Raw genomic sequence first — 19,524 nt, 5'->3', positions numbered from 1 at the left:
TGAGAGTCAGCTTCCAATCACCCTTTGGCATGAGAGGGCCTCCACTTCCCACCTCCACACTCAACTCTGGTGATTCACATGACTCCAGAGATGGGCCTGTGACCCAGCCCTCAGACAACCTGTTCACCCATCCTACATTCTTCAGTGACTGGAATGAGCACATGGGCCAAGGGGACTTGGGCCTAGCACTGTTGCTGAAATGAAGGCGTCAAACCAAAAAGGTCATAATCTGGCTCTCTGGGAATCTTTACTGCCGCCACTGAGGGAGTGAGGCAACACGTAAGTAGATAAAACCAAGCAGTGGAAAAGGTAAAACTGGACCTTGGTCAAGGTCCTGAATCTAGCCCACCATACACAAAAGCTGTCCTCCATCATCTGGTGGATTCCATCTGCAGGCTGTAGCCTGTGGAGTGGGTTTGGGTCACTTGTAGCAGGTGAATTCCTGACTGATATATCACTGGTACACACAAAGCACTCTAAAAGTGTTTGCTTATTCATTCAGTCACCCAACAAACACTCAGGAGCAAGAAAGTGACCAGATTGCTTCAACAGAAAGAGTCATCTTGGCTGCCGTTTAGAAAGATGTCCACAGGGACAGGAGCGAAATGAGGAAGGTTTGCCACAAGACCACGTAAGAGTCCCGGGAACAGAGATGATGCCTGAGAAGAGAGGCTGAGACAGAAAGAATGGATGATCCCCAACTCTAAATTCACTGGAGAACCTTTGACAGATGCATCCCTCTCTCTTTAGGCCTCAGTATCCCTCAGTAAGTCAGTCTGTCAGTCTAGACTCCCAAAGGTTTCCCTATTGGCTGCAGAGTCAGCACTGGGCAGCACTGGGTCAATCTTGGTTCTGGGGGTTGGATTCGACAGGCAGGGAGGAGAGTACAGTAACCTCCTTCGTTTCTTCACTGTAAACAGGAATAAGGAAACAGCCTCTCTCTTCTGTCCTGTTTCTTCTCTTTGGCCCCACTCCACTTTCTCTCTCCCCTCCCCTCACCACCAAGATGGACTGAACACTCTGTAATTGTGAGTAAAACAAATCTTTCCCCCTTTGTATCGTTTCTCTCAGGTATCGGAACAGCAACAAAAATCTGAACCCAGTGCTATTGCCTGGGGTGGGTGCAACAGAGTTACTCTAACCTTTTACCCACAGAAGGACAACTGAGCTGGTCCCAAGTTTGGGTTACTACCAATAAAACTTCTTTGAATTTCAAAGAAAAAAAAAAGTGAGAAAGTTGGAATCAAAACAACAGTGCTGGACAGATTACACATTATGGCAGATGGAAGGCATACTGTGTACTTAGTATCATTATTATTAATTACTTGCAGTAGAGATTTCAGGAAGTAGAAATTGAACACAGAACACAATTGCAAAGACATTTAATGAAAACATTGGGTGTCTAGGCTGAAATGGCTTTGGGAGTCAGCATGGAGGACTGTTGCCAAGGAGAACAAGTGCCTGGATTCTGGGGATGCTTCTGAATTCCAAAGACTGGGAAGAGAGATGGTTGTTTTCACAAGGGGATTTGAGAGAGTCAAGTCAACAGTGCCCTTCGTTCAGTAGTAAAGACCACGAGACCAAGGAGTATGCTCAGGCCTCTCAGAAGAACGGACTGTTGGCCTAGAGTCCTCTCCTCAAGCTCCCTGACTCCAGCATAAGGCCAAACATTCCCAGCCTTTGGAGAACCAAGAAAGTGGAGTATCCACTGACTCTGCTGGGAAAATGCTCCAAGAAAGTTCTCTGCACAGTGACTGGAAGCCCAGAAGTCAAGGACAAGATAAAGTACCATCAAAGAGGGGCCAGCAAGGAAGTCACAAGTGTTTAGAGATTTCCTGATTGATGACATAACCAAGGGTTAAAGGTGACTTAAAACTCCATAGAACTGGTGCTTTCAAAGTAGAGATAGTTGGGAACAATGTCTGCAAATAGTTCAACAGCATCTCCAGGCTGCAGAGGAAATCAAAGGGAATCCTGGGCTAGCCGACAGCCTCAGGATGGGTTGGAGGAAGGAAGGACAAACTACTTCAAACTATTGATATGGTGCCTGACACAGATACGTAAATGAAACCAATGGGGCAAAATGCTAGTGAACTAAAGTCAAGGTGTAGAACTTCCAAGAAAAGGCCAGTGTACAAATATCCGTATTATATAAAGAGCTCTTTGTGAATAAACAATTCAACTACAAACAGCACATCAGGAAAGAGAGTGGGCAAAAGACTTGAAGAGACTACTGCCCTAAGAGGTGATTAAGTAACCAAAGGGCATGTAAATACATGTCCAGGAACTCCAGTAATCAAAGCGATCCTTTTCTTTTTAATGGAATATAATAGGGGCCGGAGAAATGACTCAGAAGTTAAGAACTCTTGTTGCTATCACAGAAGACTTGGCTTTGTTTCCCAGCACCCACATGGCAGTTCATAACCATCTGCAACTCCAGTTCTAGAAGATCCAACACCCTCTTCTGCCCTCTGCAAGCATGAGACATACGTGTAGGCACATATTCATACATGTGAGCAACACGCACACATGTAAAATAAATAAATCTAAAAAAAAATTTTTTTTAATGTAACAATATACAGGGCCACTGAGGCCACAGGGAAATAGCAATCCTCTTCTAAGATGTCTGTTTCCTGGGAAGTAGGACTTACAGAATTGAAAATGGGAAATCTCACACTGGGTGAGCCTAGTCCTCACAAGACAGGCCCTGAGTTTGATCCCCAGCACTGAGGGCAAAGAAGATGAGGGTCCCAATCCAGGTGGCATTAGAAATGGGCACAGTCATTCTGAAGGGTGACTCGACTACCAGAGCAAGAACCCACTTTACAAGCACACACACTTTGACCCAGACATCCTGCTGCCCCAAATGAATTCCAACAAAATCTTTGTCAATAAATATTTATTGAGAGTCAGACAATATACCAGGTGTGAACTGGAGGCTGGGGGCTTCCACATTGCATTCCTAAGGACCTGTATCTCAGGGCTTCCGACAGGCTTCAGATGACTTGAGCATCTAACTCTCAGAGAGGACTCAGATACACAGGTTTCAGCTATGGATTGAAATACCCTAACTGTGGTGTTGTAGACTATCATCTGTTAGTGGGAATCGTGTGTACACTTCACTGTTATATGGGAAAAGGCAGATTTAAAAAACATCACCCAGCCTAACAGTAGGCACAGGAGCCGTCTGACTCTTCTGCATGCCTTTGGGACCCTATTCCGCCTACTGGATGGCCTTGTCCAGCCTTGCTGTGAGAACACGTGCCTGGTATTATTGCAGCTTGCTAGGCCATATTTGGTTGATGTCCCCGGGAGGCCTGCTCATTTCTGAGGAGAGGCGAAGGAGGTGGATCTGGGGTTGGGGGAGGGGAGGAAGTGGAAACTACAGCCGTGAATGAAATATATGAGAGAAGAATAAAAAACAAAAACCTGCACCTGGAAGTAACCCTAACTTGCAAACAAGAAATATGTGTGGGAAACACATTTCTGACAGTATACACTCCAAAATGTTAATAACAGTTAACAGTGGGCACCACAAATGGTGAACCTAGTCTTTTCCTGGTTCATCTGTATCTAATGTTTTCTCCCTAACATCAATTACAGGAATTATAATTCTTCACAACAGCAGCAAAATCAACTGCACTAAGGTAATCGTATCTTGCCATGCCCCTGTGGTAGACATGGAGAGTTAGTCATAGGTCACTACTCATTTTCCCCACAGTTGCTTTCCTTACTGGGAATCTAATTCCCAGCAGGCTTTGTTTTTGCTTTGGTTTTGGGTTTTTTGTCGTGTCCCGTACACACACACACACACACACACACACACACACACACACACACCAGACAGGGTTTCTGTATAGCATTGGCTGTCTTGGAACTCACTCGTCAAACCAGGCTGGCCTCTAACAAGATCTGTCTGCCTCTGCCTCCTGAGTGCTGGGACTGAGGCAACTGCAACCACAGCCCGGCTGGGAAGCTGCCTCTCATCAAGCTTTGTGAGAGACAAACTGCATGCATCCTGCATGCATTGGCTCCCATCATCACAGAGCAGAGTGGATACGGCCTGCATAGGATCTTGCCTCATCTTACAGCCCTGCAGGTCCCTCATCAGCCCCGACCTGTCCCTAGGAAGGGCAGAGAAAGTGCCAGAGCCATAAGATTCTCTTCTTCGGACTGGCTCTCTGCAGACAGTAGAGGAAGTGAACAGAGGACAAGCCAGCAAGGAAGGAACACCAGAAAAGGGAAGGCTTGGTGCAATAGACCAGCTGGCTGATATCAGGGAGCAGGACGCACTAGCTAGGGGCTCCTCACCTGACAAGCAGCTCTCAGGAAGGCAGACCACATCCGGTCCCAGGAGTTCCCAGGCCCTGTGCACCCAAGGAACCAAAGGAAGCCTCATGAGACCTGAAGTGGCCTCCTGAAAGAGCAGGAAGGAAAAGAGCCCACCTTCTGGAACCTCCTCCCCAGACTTGGTGACTACAGAACAGTCCTTTCTTAGCTCTAGGTCTCCTGGCCTGGTAGTGTGGGCAAGGAGAAAGGTGAGGACCTGCCCAGATCTCAATTCTGTGAATCTGTGGGACTTCCTCACAGAAGGCCTGACAGGAAGAGGAAGGGGCGAGTCATCCCCACCCAGCTCCCAAGGAGCCCCCTCCTCTTCCCCTCAGCAATGTTCCCACTGCTATTTTTAGAACAGTCCACAGGAAGCAGAGTGTCTCTACCAGCCCCCCCGCCACACTCCACACGCGGTCCGGCTCCAGGTAAAACATAGCAGCCCATTCATTCCCTTCCAGCCAGAACGTGCCCAGAATGTGTAGACATGCCTGCTGACTAGATAATCCCTGCACCATCAGCCCATTACAAATGGGGCTAGCTGCTCTATCTCCATTACGGTCCAGGTCAGGGAGCTTCCTAATGATTGTGCAATTGCTGTGCGAAAAGGGCTCTGTGTTCTAAGACCATCGAATCCCCTCCGCAGACCTTCAAGCCACCAACTGCGTACCCTTGGCGAGGTTCTAGTACCTATCCTGGTCTTGGTCTGTACAAATTGGCTTGTTAAGCTGTTGCTCTTCCTGGAGGACAAAGGGGGCTTTTTGGTTCCACATTCAAGGATTCTATGGTTTGACCAAAATCCCACTTACTCTGCATACAATACACTATATTCTCCACTTCAAGATATATATGTTGGGTTACATTCCTAAAGGCTCCTGGGAGTTGAATGTGAGTCTCAGAATACATTTGCCATTTAAGACTGCTGTAAGTGATGGTCCACCTCCTAGGCTCGCCCTTAATGCTCTGGCCAGGAAGGCCACTAGAATACTGTTTTCTTGCAATAATGACGCTAACCCCAAGTGGGCGGAAGTGCTAGTGTGCAAAAGAATCCTCAATAGAAATTATCTTTATTTGCTTTGTCTGAGCAATGAGTGGCCGATATCAACAGCAATGGAGAGTCACCAGCAGCCTCTGACAGGGTCTGCAGAACACACTGGAAACTGAAAGAGGTCAGGTTGTCTGTCTGCTAGAAAGCGAGCCTGAGGCTCGGTGGGCAAGAGGGCTGGTTGAAGAGTGCATGGGCACGCAAACATGCATGAAGCCAAGCGACAGTCCAGTGCACATTGAGCACCGTGAAGGGCAGAGGGCTGGAGAGGGAAGAGCGGGAAACGATCCAGGGCAGCCTGGAAGAGGAACCTCAGGATGGGGAGGAAGTAGGAAAGGGCTTCTCACATAGGTGTCTGTAATTAGGATTCCTTCTGCTATGAGCCAATAAGATTCATCTGTGAAATCTAAGACAGCTGCCTTCTTTCCTTAAACCTGGTCCCAGAGTCCCTCGAGGTGCTGGCTCTTGCCCAACCTTCCTTTGGTAATTCCAGTGTCAAGAGTCTGGGCTTGGGTATTCCAGGCACAATGACTATGATAAGAAACCTGAGTTGGTGTCCTGCTTTTTGAAGGGTCTACCTACTGTATGCCAACCATTATGGTCACTTCCTAGCAGCCCGCACTCTGGAGAACCCTGGAGACTACCTGTATTCAGCGCCCCCCTTCCCCCCTTTTTTTCTGATAAGGAAAACAGATGATCAGAAAAGTGAAGTGATTTGTTCAAGGTCACACAGTAAGTATTAGGTAAGTCACTATTCGAGACCAGGACTTCTGAATCCCTACTGTGGTTTTCTCAGAGGCAGGGGGCTTGTGGAGGGGGGAGCCCTCCGACTTAGAGAATCAAGAAGCTATGATCAGATTTTCTTCCCCACTCCCCCCACCCCCCAGGATATCTGCATGAGTTCGGGGATAGGGTTTAACCCTGGCCAGATTGCATCATAGATTAAGTCAGGGTGTGGGCCTGCTGGTATCTGCAAAGCTATAGAGAAAGAGTAAAACCTCTGAACCAAAACCTCAGCTCCGGTTCCGGGGCTCTAACACCAGTTTGCTCATGACCCTGGGCAAAAAAGTCACTTCTCCTTTTCAGACCTGTTTCTTCATCTCCATTATAGAATAGAAGGAGGGTCCCACCCACCAGCTGAATTCAGTCCTCTGACTGCTACAGAGCATCTCCTAAGAGCCAGTCAACAACAGAGCAGAACGTGAAATAAGGTACGCCCTCCACTTGCTCCTAAGGAGCTTGCAGGCTTGTGGGTGAGGTAGAACTTGCTGCCTGGTTCTCCATGCTCTAAGCATGAATGCACTCCTCTGGCAAGCACAATGTGGGTGGGGAAAGCGGCCTCTGAGACATGCCTCAGAAAGGGTGTGTCACAGAGGTGCTAAGCCATGGTCTCCCTAGGGACATTGAAAGTGGACAATGGTGTCAAGGAACAGCCTGCCCAAGGAAAGTCACAAGAACTTTTGGGAGGAACCCTCCCACCCATGGAGCCAGGAGAGCCTGGACAGCCATTCAACAAGACTGTGACCACCCAGCCCTGTCAGTCCTTCCTAGCTGGAATGGATGGTCTGTGGTTGCAAGGAAACAATTGACCCCAAACCTTCATCTGCAAACTAGGTAGAGCAGGAGTCCATTCATAAGGGGATAACATACCACATCAGGCTCTAGTGAGGATCAAAAGAGAAAGCAAAGGTCAGAGGTTAGGTGTCATGCCTGGCTCACATAGGAGCGTCTGGCAGATCATCGGATGGGGGATGGGAGCCTCTTCAGAGACTAGCTTGGAGCAAAAAGAAAGGTAAGAGCCCAGAGGCAGGTTGTTCTCTGTTCCTTAAGAGTTAAAAGAGAAAAGAAAAGAAAAGAAAAGAAAAGAAAAGAAAAGAAAGAAGAAAAGAAAGATGGCTGCGTCTGAATGTGAGGCAGTCTGCCCTCAGCCAGGCCAGTAGTTGAGGGAGGAGGGCTGGAGGTTGGGAGGCAGCTGGAAAAGCTGTGGAGCTGGAGAAAAGAATGCTCAGTGGAGAGGGAGTGGGGGAGGGGGGCTGAAATCTGATCCCTTTGATTCCCAGTTACTTAGAGCTGATGGTCTAAAACCAGCGGATTAGCAAAACTCAGGCTCAGATCCTGGTGGAGGCAGGCGAACCCTCTCCACTGGGTTTGAGTTAAAGTCTCCAATCTTCTGTACCCATGCTCAGACTAGCAGGCCCGAGCCTAAGCTACTCTTCCCTGCCTCTGGTGCCATTCCTTTACTGCCAGGGGCCCCCCCATGATGGTGACCAATGATCCTGCTGAAAGCCAGACTGAGAAGGGGAAGGTATGTAATCTCCGGGGCCTCCAGAGAGCTAGTCTCAGGAGCACAGCTCTACCTTTCACTTCAGACTTCTGTTAAATCCTGTGAAGATAGGTTTGCTCGGGTTTTTTTCCCCCTCAAACCTGGGCCACCGCTCAGGAAAACCAATGCTCCACCTAGTGGCAAATAATGTGTCTAAGTTAATCTGTCCCCAAAGCACTCTTCTTGGACCAAGACGTCTGACACACCCATAACTGCCACCTGCCTCTCCTGAAAGCTCCTGGATGATCTTTCTTACTTCTTTCTGTCCCTCAAAACACTTTTGCATCCACACAGAACAATGCACTGGGCCTCTCACTGGCTGTGTGACACAGGTTAGGTCACCTAACTCCTCAGAAGCTTTCAGGGTTTTTTGTTGTTGTTGTTCATAAAATGAGTCTGTGTAGGGGAGACAAAGCTCGGGACCCCACTACCATCTCCACAGTGCATGCCCACTGTGGGGTTCTCACTGAAGGTATGCATCCACATGGCAAAGCTGCCCATGCCTCTGTAGAACTTTGTCAGTGCCTCAGAGTTGACTGTGATTAGTAAGGGTTTTGATGACAGAAGTCAAAGGGGAAATTAAAATTAATAATAATAATAACAATACATGTACAAATAAGTATCACCGTTCTCAGAAAGTCTGTGTAATCTCAGCTCCCAAAGGGCCAAAAGACTCAGGCATGAGGGCTTAAATGAGAGATGAGCTTCAAAGGACTCAGGGCCAGAGACACAGAAAAGGGCTCCAAGAACACACTGGAGACTAAAAGAGGCACTTTGTATTCAAATCTCACAGCTGGCCTTTCAACAATAAAGTGGTTGTGTTACCATCCATCCTCCCAGCTCCTGGGCCAGAGACACCACCCAAGACAATTAGCCCATCAGGAAAGAAGTCATTGTGTGCTTCTTAGTATGATTTATGTGACAGGGAGGAGCCCGGCCATGTTTCCCGTGATTATGACCCTCAGAGGCAACGTTGAGAGCCGTTCATCCTCTTGAACAGCTGGGATGGACTGAAGAGTGGAGGCCACCAGGTCATATTTCATCTTCTTGGGACCCATGACACCAAATTAATTGTCGCATTGATTCATGAAGCAAGATGGCCATAGTGCTGTGGCTCACCACAGTCACTGAGCAAGCTAGCCCAGGACCTGGCAGGAGTACCAGTCCTCTTCCCCATCAGCCAGCAGGCCTGGGAGCTTGATGGGAGAATCTGTTCTACTCAGGAGGAGCTTATTGGGGAGAACGGCCCATATGCAGGGTTGGTGTTATGTTCAGATCCTCCATTTTTCTGAGCCAAGAGTTCTTCTTGTCTTCTGTACCCATCTGTCAGACAGAGGTCGGTTCGCAGACCCAGGCGAGGCGAGATTACTGGCTTCCCACACAGGTGGTTCTCCTGTGCTTCGTGACCTTACGATCATTAGGTGAGAGAATCAAATGAAATCAAAGTGTAGTTTGCTGTCTGCACAGACCCAGCTGCTCAGGTTCACCCTCTGGGCTGATCTTTGGCTGGTGTTGCAGTGCTACATGTCCCTTGAACCAAGCCAATCTTTCTTCACTGGGCTGGGCATTAGCCTGATTCCTGCAGACTCATCCCATTCCCTGTTAGACTGATAACTCAGCATGGCTCACTTTTCCAATGTTGGAAGAGAAATGGAAAATAAGGGACATATTCTCTCCCGGATTACCATTTAGGGGTTCAGGTAGCTCTGGCAGTTTAGCAAACTCAAAAGAGCACAAGAATCTTCCTTAAGGTCCTTATGACTGAGGTCGGGGGCTTCTCTGGCCTTAGCCATTACTTCAGCTTTCGGTCTCTGAGCCTTCAGTACCTAAACCTACAAATACTCTGTAGCATACGGCCCTTGTCCCTCTGATCTACAGCCTTGAGATCTCTACAGTTAGAAAAGGGTGAGCTCCCTAGCCCAGAGCCCCAGCTGGGTGGATGGGAGTGAGCCCAGCTCTCATCACGGGGCCTGGGCAGGACTCCTTTCACCTTGTCTCTGTGAAGGTTGCTGAGCTGCACCTGGCTCTGGCCACTGGCCCTTGGCCCTTAGAAGCCCTACAGAAAGCAAAAACGGGGAGTTCTCAGAGTGCAAGGCCCCAGCTTCCTTCCCTTAGCATGAAAGGTAGAACAAACTCAGGTGATTCTCTGCAGAGCCTGTGAGCAGGGGAAATGTGAACATTCCCATCTTGGGAAAATTAAGTTTTACTGTTCTGGTACCCGTGGATATTCCCAAAAGCTCAACACTGCCTCCTGCTCTGGCCTGAGCAGAGGAGTCCCTAGGAGGGAGACCTCAAATCTCATACCACCAAGATAGCAAGACCCAGTGAAGCACACAGGCAGGCAAGGGTGAGCAATCATTACTCCTTATCCCAGAGCCTACCTTTCCAAAGCCTACCATCCCGCACCCTCTAGAACAAGTCACCAACATCCCTCACCCTGGAGGCCTGAAGGGGAACCCTAACCAGTCTCACAGCCACTTGGGGCCCTCCTAACTGCAATCTGATCTTGTAGACATGCACCAGAGGAGTCTGTGACACCCTTCCTCAAGCCTGCCTTCCTGTACTGTAGGAAGGAATCCACAAAGCAGTCACCATCTATGTCCTGAATGGCCTGGCTCCATCATCCTCCTCACAAAGCTGCAGCTGCGCCAGCCTCCCTCTGTTCCTCAGCACACCATGCTCCCTCCTCCTCATCTCTTCCTGTGCTTTGTCCACTGCCTGGAATGCTCTCTCTAAAGTCCTTGGCTGGCTAGCTCCTTTCCAGCTCACAGGCCTCAGCTCGCACTGCGCCTTTCCCCTTCACACCCCACACATATCGACTAGACATAATGCCCTGTCTGAAGACATCTGTGATGTTTCTGTCCAGGCTCTTGCAGTGTGTGGTCATGTATCGGTGTTGGTTTATTTGGTGTTCTCTCCCTACCGGGACGGGGAGGGCTGGGATCTTGATGGGAGCACAGTATCCTCTAGCACATACACCAGCACAAAGGAGATGGCCCCCAGTAACCGCTGACTGAGGAAGTAAAGGTGTCCATTTGAAATAGGAGTGGGCAGAGGAGATGTCTTCCGGCAGGAATGGGTCACAGGCATCATCTTCTATTCGAGTGCCCTCTTTCCTGCTGTCCCCAGGTGCCATTTAGCCTCCTAAAGGGAGCTTGCTTTGGAGTTTCTCCATCCAGGATTTCCTGGTAACCAGTCTGCACAAACCCTCATACCACTGCTCCTCCTGTTGCCAGGTCCACAAACACCCATGGGACCACTCCCTCCAGATGACCCTAGGCCCACCATCTTGGTCTTCTGTTTTGGGTCCAGTTGAGATGAGGTTACTGTGTGATAGGGGAAGCCCCAAAGTTGCCAGAAGCATAGTCCCGCCCTTGGGCTTGCTCAGCCAATCAGAGTCTGTCCTGATGAGGTAAAGCTTCTATCCTGGGTGGCATTGATGGAGGTGACTGGCCCCATCTCCTGCTGGAGAGAGCCGTAAGGGTGAAGTTTCTGTGGAACCAGACAGAACTGGAATTAGCTCGCTGTCCACTCTGATCAGGACTGCCTGAGTCCACAACCTGACTGTGCTTCTTTCTAAGACACTCAAATAGTCCCTGGCATCTCCAAGACCCATCTCTAGCTGTCCCAAAGGCAGCGTCACATCTGGAAGTCACATCTGGAAGTTGTACCACCAGCAGAAAACCAAAGAGGCCTCAGTTTCCCTTCCAGGGCCCTGAAATCTGGCAGGTGGCTACTGCGATATTCGGAAAGAGTTGTTAGATGTGCTTGGGTACCAGTGTCAACCTCAATAAACAGTGATACCAATAAATTGTCCTACACAGTCATGCTAAGTCATGAAAGTCACATCAGGTAGTTCACTGGGGACCTCCTGCGTGCCACAGCACCCTGCACAGCCCCAGGTTCTCCCACTATCACATGTCTGTGCAGTCATTTTGAACTACCTGTTGCCATATCTGTCTCCATCACCAGCCTGCGATGGCAAAGGAGAGACCGTGATATTTCCTCCATGGAGCCCAGGATCCATGAGAATGGGGTTGGTCCCTCAGGCCCCTGAGGGCTGAAACAAGACTACTCTGTTCAGAAGGTTCTGGATCCTGGCCCAGAAGCACCTGCATGAGTGGCCAGTCAGTGGGAGATTCACTGCTGACCCTGAATGGAGAGTCAGGACCCCCATGGAGACCATTGCTTGGATCACATTCTCAGTGCCCTCATCATCCAATTAGAAGTCTATAAGGACTAGGATGGGGTATCATTCATCTCTGTAACCCCAAAGAATCTAAAGCAGCATCAGACATGGAGGACACATCCATCATGGGTACTTGATCAAATAATCAAAACTGTATAGATCAGCCAGTCCCTGGCAGCATTGAGCCTCTCTGGCCACAGCAGGGACCAGCTCCAAGCAAATATAATGAGAAGCATCACAGTAAAGCTAGGTGTATAGCACAGGCAGCCTGGTCCACATTATCAAAGGCAGAAGAAACGAGGATGCTCCCCAGGGACATGAAATGAAGCAAGAGAAAGGCAGAGTTCTAAAGAAGAGGCCTGGGTGCTGAGCAGGAGAAAGAAGCTGGGATGGAACGGGAGGCAGATCATTTGTTCCCACAGAAGAGAACCTACTGAGGGCCGAGGCTGAACTTGGTTGATAGAGTACTTCCTTGGCACACACAAAGCCCTGGGTTCAACTCCCAGAACTGTATAAACTGAGTATAGTGGTTGGCATTTGTAATCCTAGCACTTGGAAGGTTAGGGTAGGAGCGGTCCAAAATTCAAGGTCCTCTCAGCTACATACTGAGTTTGAGGCCAGACTAGGCTACATGCAGCCCTGTCTCAAAAGGGTGAAGGTGGAGGCTGGGGATGGCTGGGTAGGTGATATGCACAAGCATGGGGATCTGAGTTTGGGAACCCAGTAACCATGTAAAAAGTGTCACAGTCCTGTAATCCCAGTGCTAGGCAGGCCAAGACAGGCAGATCCTTGGAACCCGCTGGCTAGCCAGCCTAGCATAACCAGATCTCCAGTTCCAGTGAGAAACGCTATCTCTAAAGCTAAGGTGAAAAATAATTGAAAAAACACCTAACATAGACCCCTGACCTGCACCCAAAGACACCCACAGATAAACAATGGACAGACACACACACACAGACACACACGACTGTTAGGATCCCTATGTTGCTAAGAGCCACAGACCAACTTTCCCCCTTCCCACATATGTCACAGAAAGTTGGGCAGAACTCTCCAGAGTGTATTTTTCTAAGAGAGCTGGCTAGCTCCAGTCCCTGGGCTCTTAAGATCACAGAGCAGAAGGGACCAGGCAGGGAATGGCTGGGAGTGGTTACCATAGGCTGTGCTGCGGGTAGAGCCACACACCTGACTGCTGCTCTCTACATGCACCGTCCCCATCCCCTGCCCCCCCAGGTCCCCCAGGAAGCATCACCTGCCCTTCTGAGGACAAATGATAAAGGGTCAGCACCATGATGGAGAGGAACAGGGGCTGTGTGGGAAGCAAGAGAGGGTGCCTTTCTGTCCCTGGAGAGGTCTTGGAATGGGGCAGTTGCCTAACTAAGCACTGTGTCCTCGGTTCCACAGAAGACAGAGTGTTCACATAGAGATCAGAGGAGGAAAGGCATGGCACCCCAGCAGTTTCCCAGAAGAACCTGCATGCCTAGAAGTAACAGCCAGCTTCCCAGACCTGCTTGGCTTTCCTGTTCCTTCCCTGGAGGACAGTATCTTTCATGGCCAGGCCTGGGGAAAGCCATCCCTCAGAAAGGACATTTGTAGTCACCCTGAGGCTGAGTACAGGTGGGTGAGAAGTGGGCCTAGTCATTCAAGTTTTCAAAGCATGTCTGGACTGATAGAGGGCTGGACAGGATCAGATTTCCCAGAACTTCTTTCAAGAAGCATTCTGTAAGTGACTCATGAAATTCATTGTTAAAATTCCTTAAGTGGGTATGGTGGAGGTGTGGCCGGGTAGGGTTGAGAAGCAAGACACACATACACACACACACACACCCCTGGAGGGGCCTGCTCACAAAAGTCAAAGTGGCTCAGTAAGTGTTTCCCCAGGAGAGTGGAGATGTGTAAGTCTGAGCAGATCCCCAGTCTCAGCCACAGAACACACTTTCAAAGCTACTTTAGCAACCAGACCCTCCACTTGCCTGTGCACCCCCACAGCTGCTCCTCTACTAGCACCCTCACGGCGCTGGTGTGACAAGGTGTCCAGACTGTTGCCTGCCTGGGATGTCCATGTATTAGGGTGAGTCAACTAAGCCCATTGCTGTGCAGGACCCAGAGCCTCTCTGAAATACAGTATGCCTTTAGGTGAGCCTGCACCAGAGAGTCTCCGAGGCAGGCACTGAGTGGCCAACACTCTCCAGAGCCAGAAAATTCTGGAGTAAAAGCACAAAGCACTCTACCCCCAGAGGAGAGGAACAAAGCCTTTGGAACAATAACAAGGGTGCTGGCTGTGGGTGTCCTGGGGGCTGTCCCACTGAAGGGGAAGTGACCTACATTCTGACTGCAGCCAGCACAGATCCATAGGGGTAAGGCAGCTTATCTATAGTCACGGTGATGAAGGTTTGTGACAATGGGAACCAGCTAGTGCCACCTGAGATAAGGCTGGGGGAACAGTGCATTCCACTTAAGTGTTTGTTAAATAAGCACCTGCTACATACTTGGTGCTATACCATGAACTGTATATATTCCCCCATTTAATGCTCACAGCAACCCTTAAGAAAGGAACTACTGATGGAGCCATCAAAGCATGGGGCAATAAGAGGACACACCCACAGTTACATTGGCCATTAGCAGCGATGTGTGACTCAGTCTCTCCCTTAAAACAAGACACCTTTCAAAGTCTAGGCTCATGCAGTTCTCCGACCCTCACCTCTCTTGCCAGTTTGCTGGAGAACAGCTGTCCACACTGAAAGAGGCTGCCGGTACCATTTCCGTGTGCCTACTGCCCCCTCTGCAAGCCAGGAGCACATGGCTCAGTGGCCCGAATATATCAAATAGCAACAAGGCCCACAAGTCGGCAAGTAGCAGCCCCCTCTCATTCCTCTTTCCCGAGAGCTGGCAGAGCTACCACCTTGGCAGCTTTTGCAGCCTCCACCCTAAATACCAAACGGCCAGCATTTATAGTAAGAAAAGACACCTGAATGATTCACAACAGGCAAACAACTGTGCCTTGTGACAGGCATCTGAGTATCAAAGGAGAAGACTGTTGTCCAGCTCCCATCTCCTCACCCCTGGTACAGAGGTGTACTGGTCCCAGTTCATCCTTCACTTGCCGTCTTCATCTCCCCGATATTCCAGATGGCCAGCCCCAGGCTTCTGCAATCCAAAGTCAGTTCCACCTGCCTCTGGCAAGCATCAAGCTACCACAAACATCCCCTCGATTAGGTCTACTTGGGGCTAGTGTTAACAGCAGTGTGTTGCCTCTGGATACAGCCTATCCAACAGCAGAGGGGACAGTTAAACCTTGCCATTGACAAACCAAAGAGGGGAGCTGAAAATTGATGGGCCATGCTCAATTTGGCTGTGGCTTCCCCTGTAAGCAATGCCAAACCCATTCTGCACACCCACAGAAAACCCCGAGAAGAGATATTCAAACACAGACCTTTTGCTAAGCCCGCTGCCCTGGTTCAGGGGCTAAGTCAGGATGGCTCCCAGCTCAGATCCAAGGCCTAAAGGCTAGGCTAGCAGAGGGGGAAAGGTGAAAGCCAGGGCTGCAACCGCTGGCAGAGTCCTTACCTTCCTCTCTGTAGGCGTTGCAGCCAGTTGTTGCTGCTTGGCGATGTTCTCCGACAGGCACCAGCACACTCTCTTCTTCTGCTCCTGTGAGTGAGCCTCCAAAGTGAATAAGCACTCTGCCTTCTGACGTCAGGGAGAATAAAGAAAGGAATGGGTGGTCAGGGCTGCTCCCTGACTCAAGGGGCTCCAGGGCCCAAGCCCATCCCCTAGGCTCCAGAGGGCGAGGCTGCAGTAGGGATGGGAGCATCGGCTAAGAACAACAAATGCACACCAGTCCCTGGTGACATTGAGGTAGTCAGAGGAGCAGGGAAGTAAGGCCATCTGGGAGCCATGGGGCCACTGTTTGGGTAGGGAAGGGAGGCAGTGGCTCTCTACACAGTGGAAGCCTGTGGAGAGCTACAGGACAGAGGGTGAGGTCACCCTTGGAGCAGGCAGCACAAGGCAGCTGCTGGGGATCACGTGAGGAAGCCAAAGTACCAAGCCCTTGAGCTGGCACTCCCTGTGGATACAGGACTCTCCCTCCAGACCATGGAACCCCCATCTTTCTCACTGCACCCTCTTCAGATTACAAGCCGAGATTAGCTGGGTTGGTAATAGGGACAGACCTGGAGTCCCTTGCCAAAGTGTAGTATGGGCAGTCACAGGTCCCCCTACAGCCTTAACACTACCCAGCACCTGAGCTAGGTCTCTCATTAGCTGCTGTGCAATATTAGTCTGGCTGTCATTTGCATCTTGCTGATGACAAACACGTAGAAGGCCCTCTTCATCTAGGCCTGGCACAGTGGTGAGGTTTGGTGAGCTCTGGCTGCCTAGAAAAACTTCCATGATGACAACAGGCTCAAGGTACCAGTCAGCCCGCCCCTGAAGCAGTCAGGGCATTCATGGAGCAGGATGGGGCAGGTTCAAGAGCACAGATCTTCAGAGATCTGTTGTCCTCCTCCCCAACTGGGTTCTGGGATTAGAAGAAGATGACAAGTCCTTCACCCTGCTGGTGATAATATTCAGCTAAGGAGCTATGAGCTGGGGGAGAAAGACCGGGTATCGGCCCAGTGTCTCCATTATTTTGCAGACCTGGTTTGGATGCCAGCTTTGCCACTTCCTAGCTGCCAACCTCTAGAAAGCCAGAAGCTTTCTATAAAACCATGGCACTGCGTCCACCCTGGAACTATAAAGCAATAAGGACTGCCACAGGCCTTCAACACACAGTAGTACTGCTAATTCTCAGATTCAATGCTCAGAGACACCGCCCTTCAGGGCGGGACACCTCCCATGCTATGTCCCTGGAGTGTTTGCCCTCCTCTCATGCTGCAAAATACCCAGAAGCTTTCTTCCTAAAAGCACCAAGGGAGAGGGGGCTGAGAGGATGAGCTTTGGCAAGCCCACGCTTCCACTTAAAGGCAGGTCCCTCCACTCCTACCTGCTGCTGGGCAAACAGAGCCTCGAGATTCCCCAGGGGTAATCCCAGTGAGCAGTGGGCCCCCTGCTTCCTGTATTCTGTGTTCCCCTGGGGGTGGGGGTAGACGGAGAAGGTCCTTTCCAGCTTGGAAATGTCATTGCTTTATAAACAGCCCAGCCTGATCCTCCAGCCCTGCTCTTAGCTCACGATCTGGCCTTCTGAATATCCTCCACTGAACTGATCAACTTTTAATCAACTCTGTCATCTGTGAGCGCGTTTTCCTCTAGGCAGCTTCACAGAGAAGCAGAGGACATGGATCCCTCATTCTTATTACTGTGGTGATGAGGAGCAAACCCGAGTTCGTGTGCACGATAGGCAAGCACTCTACTCCCAGCCCTTGATTTTTTTTAAAAAAAGATTTATTTATTTCATGTATATGAGTATGCTATCACTGATACACCAGAAGAGAACATCAGATCCCATTACAGATGGTTGTGAGCCACTGTGTGGTTGCTGGGAATTGAACTCACGACTTTTGGAAGAGTAGCCACTGCTCTTAACTGCTGAACCATCTCTCCAGCCCCACACCCCTTTATTTTTTTTTCTTTTTCCTTTCTTCTTTCTCTTTCCTTTCTTTCTTTCTTCCTTCCTTCCTTTCTTTCTTTCTTTCTTTCTTTCTTTCTTTTTTTTTTGATGCTTTAGCTCAGGCTGGCCTGGAACTCACTGTGTAGTCCAGGCTGCCCAGGAACACATGATCCTCTTACTACCTCTGGACTATAGACATGTACTTCCATGCCTAGTTGGGGTGTGGATTGTGATTCCCCTTTATGGAAGGGGAAAACCAAGGTTCAGAGTAGCCAAGGACTTCTCTGAGTCTGCAGCCAATGAATCAGAGAGAAACACTGAGCCAGGAGGAGCTGCCTGCTACGATTCCATCTCTGAGCTCTGCAAGATGACATTTCCTGGTAAGGCTTCTACACCCCTTTGCTGGCAGGATTGCTCTGTCTCACAGCCTGGAGGCCACAAGAATGTCATGCCATCGAAGCAACTGTTTGTGAGTCAGAGGGCTCTCTAGCGGTGGTAGTCACTAGCACCTTTTTGTACAACTGTTTACTGCTCCAACATGGCAAATCTCTTCCTACAAAGGCACAAGAAAGCCTCTCGGAACAGCCAGCCTCCCTACCCCAATCCTGAACTGACCTCCATAGCACCAAGTTCTTTGCCAGCTGTGCCTTGGTATTCCGCCCAACAGCCTTACAAGGGACAGCTGTGGTCATTCTGTTTTACTAGACCCTCAAAAACCTCTTCCCAGGAAGGGCCTGAGGCTCTCACCTGAGGCAGCCACCAGGCCATTTGTAATATCACATAGAATTCATACGGCAGCCAGAAACTGAGCCCAGAGCCTCCCTTGGAATCTCCTTCGGAGAGTGATGTTCCAGGATCAGGGATGGTGACCTTACTGTCAGTTTTAGCAGCAGAAGGCAAGACTGCATCTGACAGCTTGAAACTAAAATCTGCCACAATGCTGGAGAACCTAGAGGACTCCCTCTGCACCCAGGACCTAACCCCTTGAGTTTCCAAGACTGGCTTAGCCAAGAGAGAGAGCCAGCTCCCTGAAGAGAGGCTAAATTCCTACCTGCCCAAATCTGTCCAAACTGAGTCCTCACTGCCTGCCTAGCTGGCCCCACATGTGAACCATCTGTCATAATTCCGAATGTGCGCCAAGTGACCCAATTAGTCAGTTCCAATTCTGACGTGCTCAGTGGCACCAATAGCAGACTCCAGGGTCAAGGCTGTAAGCCATCCTAAAAGGACCTTCATGCTGTCCCCTCAAAGGCACTGGCTTCTGACTGTGGGGTGCTCGACCGTGCACAGGCTTCTCGGCTGCATAAACCTGAGCCCACAGCGCTAGGTGAGGGAGCCAGTACTTGACTGTGACCTCAAATCCAACCAGACTCAAAGCTCCTCTTGGCCTCTTTAAAAACCTAACCTCCTTGCTCCAGGATTAGTTTTATCTTCATAAAAACCCAAACAGCTTCAGCAATAACGGAAGCCTGTTCATTTGCCATGACAAGCGTGTTCCATTTTGTTCTCTCCCGATGAACCAGGAAGGCAGGGAGGCAGGGAGGCAGGGAGGCAGGGAGGCAGGAAGACCTTGCTGCCACCATTTCTCCTATGAGATCACTAAGACTCTGAGAGGTCAGATCTTAAGGAGACCCTGACTGAGGCCAGAACCTGTGATCTTGTCAGGTCTGTATAACCATGTAGCTATGTTACTTGGGAAGTGAGATAGTCTGCCAGGCTGTCCTTTTAAAAGATGAGTGAATCATTATGAAACCTCTAATGGAGGGTAAATGAACATGAAAAGCCCTTCTTCCTGTTCTAATCTAATGACCAGTTAGCTGCCACCCACTGAGCATGCTCAGAGCTAGGCTCAGGGCTAAGTGTTTTAGATGCATTGTCTTATTGACACTCACTCCAACCCTTCAAGTAAGACCATACTGCCTGTGTCAGGAGTGTGCCACCTGCCCTGATCCCTCAAGGAATGGCACAGCCAAGATGCAAGCCTACATCCTCATTACCAAAACCAGCTTCTTCAGTGAATGGAGAGTCAGTGCCTCATTGGGAGAGAGAGAGAGAGAGAGAGAGAGAGAGAGAGAGAGAGAGAGAGAGAGAGA

General features: G+C 49.8%; 1 protein-coding gene across 6 annotated transcripts in view; it reads right to left on the bottom strand.

Moving 5' to 3' along the window:
* The window catches only part of Rgs3 (regulator of G protein signaling 3), a 119,943-nt gene that overhangs the window by 34,434 nt on the left and 65,985 nt on the right, over window positions 1-19,524 (bottom strand). For 4 of the 6 annotated variants that reach the window (XM_028779849.1, XM_028779850.1, XM_028779851.1 and 1 more), the window contains one exon: window positions 15,451-15,573. In XM_028779849.1, the coding sequence (XP_028635682.1) occupies window positions 15,451-15,573 (123 nt within the window). Of the gene's footprint in view, window positions 1-8,446; window positions 11,190-15,450; window positions 15,574-19,524 lie in introns of those variants that run through there. The other 2 variants (XM_028779852.1, XM_028779856.1) reach the window with 1 other exon arrangement.

The sequence above is a fragment of the Grammomys surdaster genome, unplaced genomic scaffold, assembly GCF_004785775.1.
Source record: "Grammomys surdaster isolate TR1022 unplaced genomic scaffold, NIH_TR_1.0 363, whole genome shotgun sequence".
Classification (NCBI taxonomy): Eukaryota; Metazoa; Chordata; class Mammalia; order Rodentia; family Muridae; genus Grammomys; species Grammomys surdaster.
Note: the sequence above shows the minus strand (reverse complement) of the source record. Positions and strands in the feature narration are given on the sequence as shown.